The sequence below is a fragment of the Phaseolus vulgaris genome, chromosome 3, assembly GCF_000499845.2.
Source record: "Phaseolus vulgaris cultivar G19833 chromosome 3, P. vulgaris v2.0, whole genome shotgun sequence".
Classification (NCBI taxonomy): Eukaryota; Viridiplantae; Streptophyta; class Magnoliopsida; order Fabales; family Fabaceae; genus Phaseolus; species Phaseolus vulgaris.
In genome coordinates, this window is record NC_023757.2 from 23,082,754 (window position 1) to 23,084,062 (window position 1,309).

A 1,309-nucleotide genomic window follows, 5' to 3' on the forward strand; every position below is an offset into this window, starting at 1 on the left:
AAAGACCTTCCTCCCACGGGACTTCCACAGATACCTTCGTGGAGTTCAACCATTATCCTGGTGCACTCGTCGCCGCTTACGCAGGTCAGAATGGGGTGTGTGAACCAGTGCTTGAACAGCATCCCGTCTACTAGGGTATACCTGGCAGCGTTCCTCTTAATCTTCTTACCTTCTTCTGGTTCCGCTGGGAGAATCCCGTCTGCCAGGTACCGTCTGTATGGCGTCATCCAAGTGTCTCCCTCGGCTAAAGCATATATCTGCGTATGCTTTCCTTCCTCGGGTGCGTCCGCGTATGTGTTGATGCGGGGTGTCTTCATCGTATCTTGGGTCAAAGAACGATGACTCCTTGGTCGTCCTCTCGCTGTACAAATATGGAGGACGTCCACCCTGTTATCTTCCACGAATTTTCACGGAGATTTGAGCGTCTCTTGGATTACTGTCCTCTGTCTACCCCCCTTGCCTGAGCTGGCCAGCTTGGCAAGCAGGTCAGCTCTGGCATTCTGCTCTCTTGGGACATGGACTAGCTCAAGAGCGCTAAACGCTCCCTTCAGCAGCTGGACGTACCTTAAATACGCTGCCATTTGTGGGTCCTTAGCTTGAAATTCTCCCGAGACTTGCCCTGTGATCAGTTGTGAATCACTCTTCACCAGGAGGTTCTGCGCACCCATCTCCTTGGCCAGGAGCATCCCTGCGATCAGTGCCTTGTACTTAGCCTGGTTATTGCTCGCTTTAAAAGCGAAACGTAAAGCTTGCTCGATCAGCACACCATTAGGTCCTTCCAAGACTATTCCTGCACCACTTCCTTGCTGATTGGAGGAGCCATCGACCGAGAGCAACCATTGCGATCCTGACTCCACCTCTTGGTCGCCTCCGGGTGAGAGCTCTGCAACGAAGTCCGCATATACCCGTCCTTTGATAGATCCTCTGGACTCGTACTGGATGTCAAACTCTGACAGTTCCACCGCCCAGCGAACCATCCTTCCAGCAACATCAGGCTTCTACAGTACCTTCTGGATGGGGAGGTTCGTCATCACCACTACTGTAAAACTGTGAAAGTAGTGGCGGAGCCTCCTGGCCGAGAATACCATGGCCAATGCTGCCTTTTCCAGCGACTGATACCTCGTCTCCGGGCCTTGTAAGGCTTTACTCACGAAATAGATGGGCCTCTGTACTTGGTCCTGCTCCTGGACTAGCACAGAACTGATGGCCCGCTCTGTTACAGCAAAGTATAGTCGGAGGGGCACGCCTGCCACTGGTTTGCAAAGGACGGGTGGTGTCGCCAAGTACTCTTTCAACTTGATGAAAGCTG

General features: G+C 52.8%; 1 protein-coding gene across 1 annotated transcript; it reads right to left on the bottom strand.

Moving 5' to 3' along the window:
• Positions 1-407: 407 nt before the first annotated feature.
• On the bottom strand, positions 408-977 carry LOC137839371 (uncharacterized). Its single transcript, XM_068648490.1, has one exon. The coding sequence runs from the start codon at positions 975-977 to the stop codon at positions 408-410; it is 570 nt and encodes a 189-aa protein (XP_068504591.1).
• Positions 978-1,309: the final 332 nt, after the last annotated feature.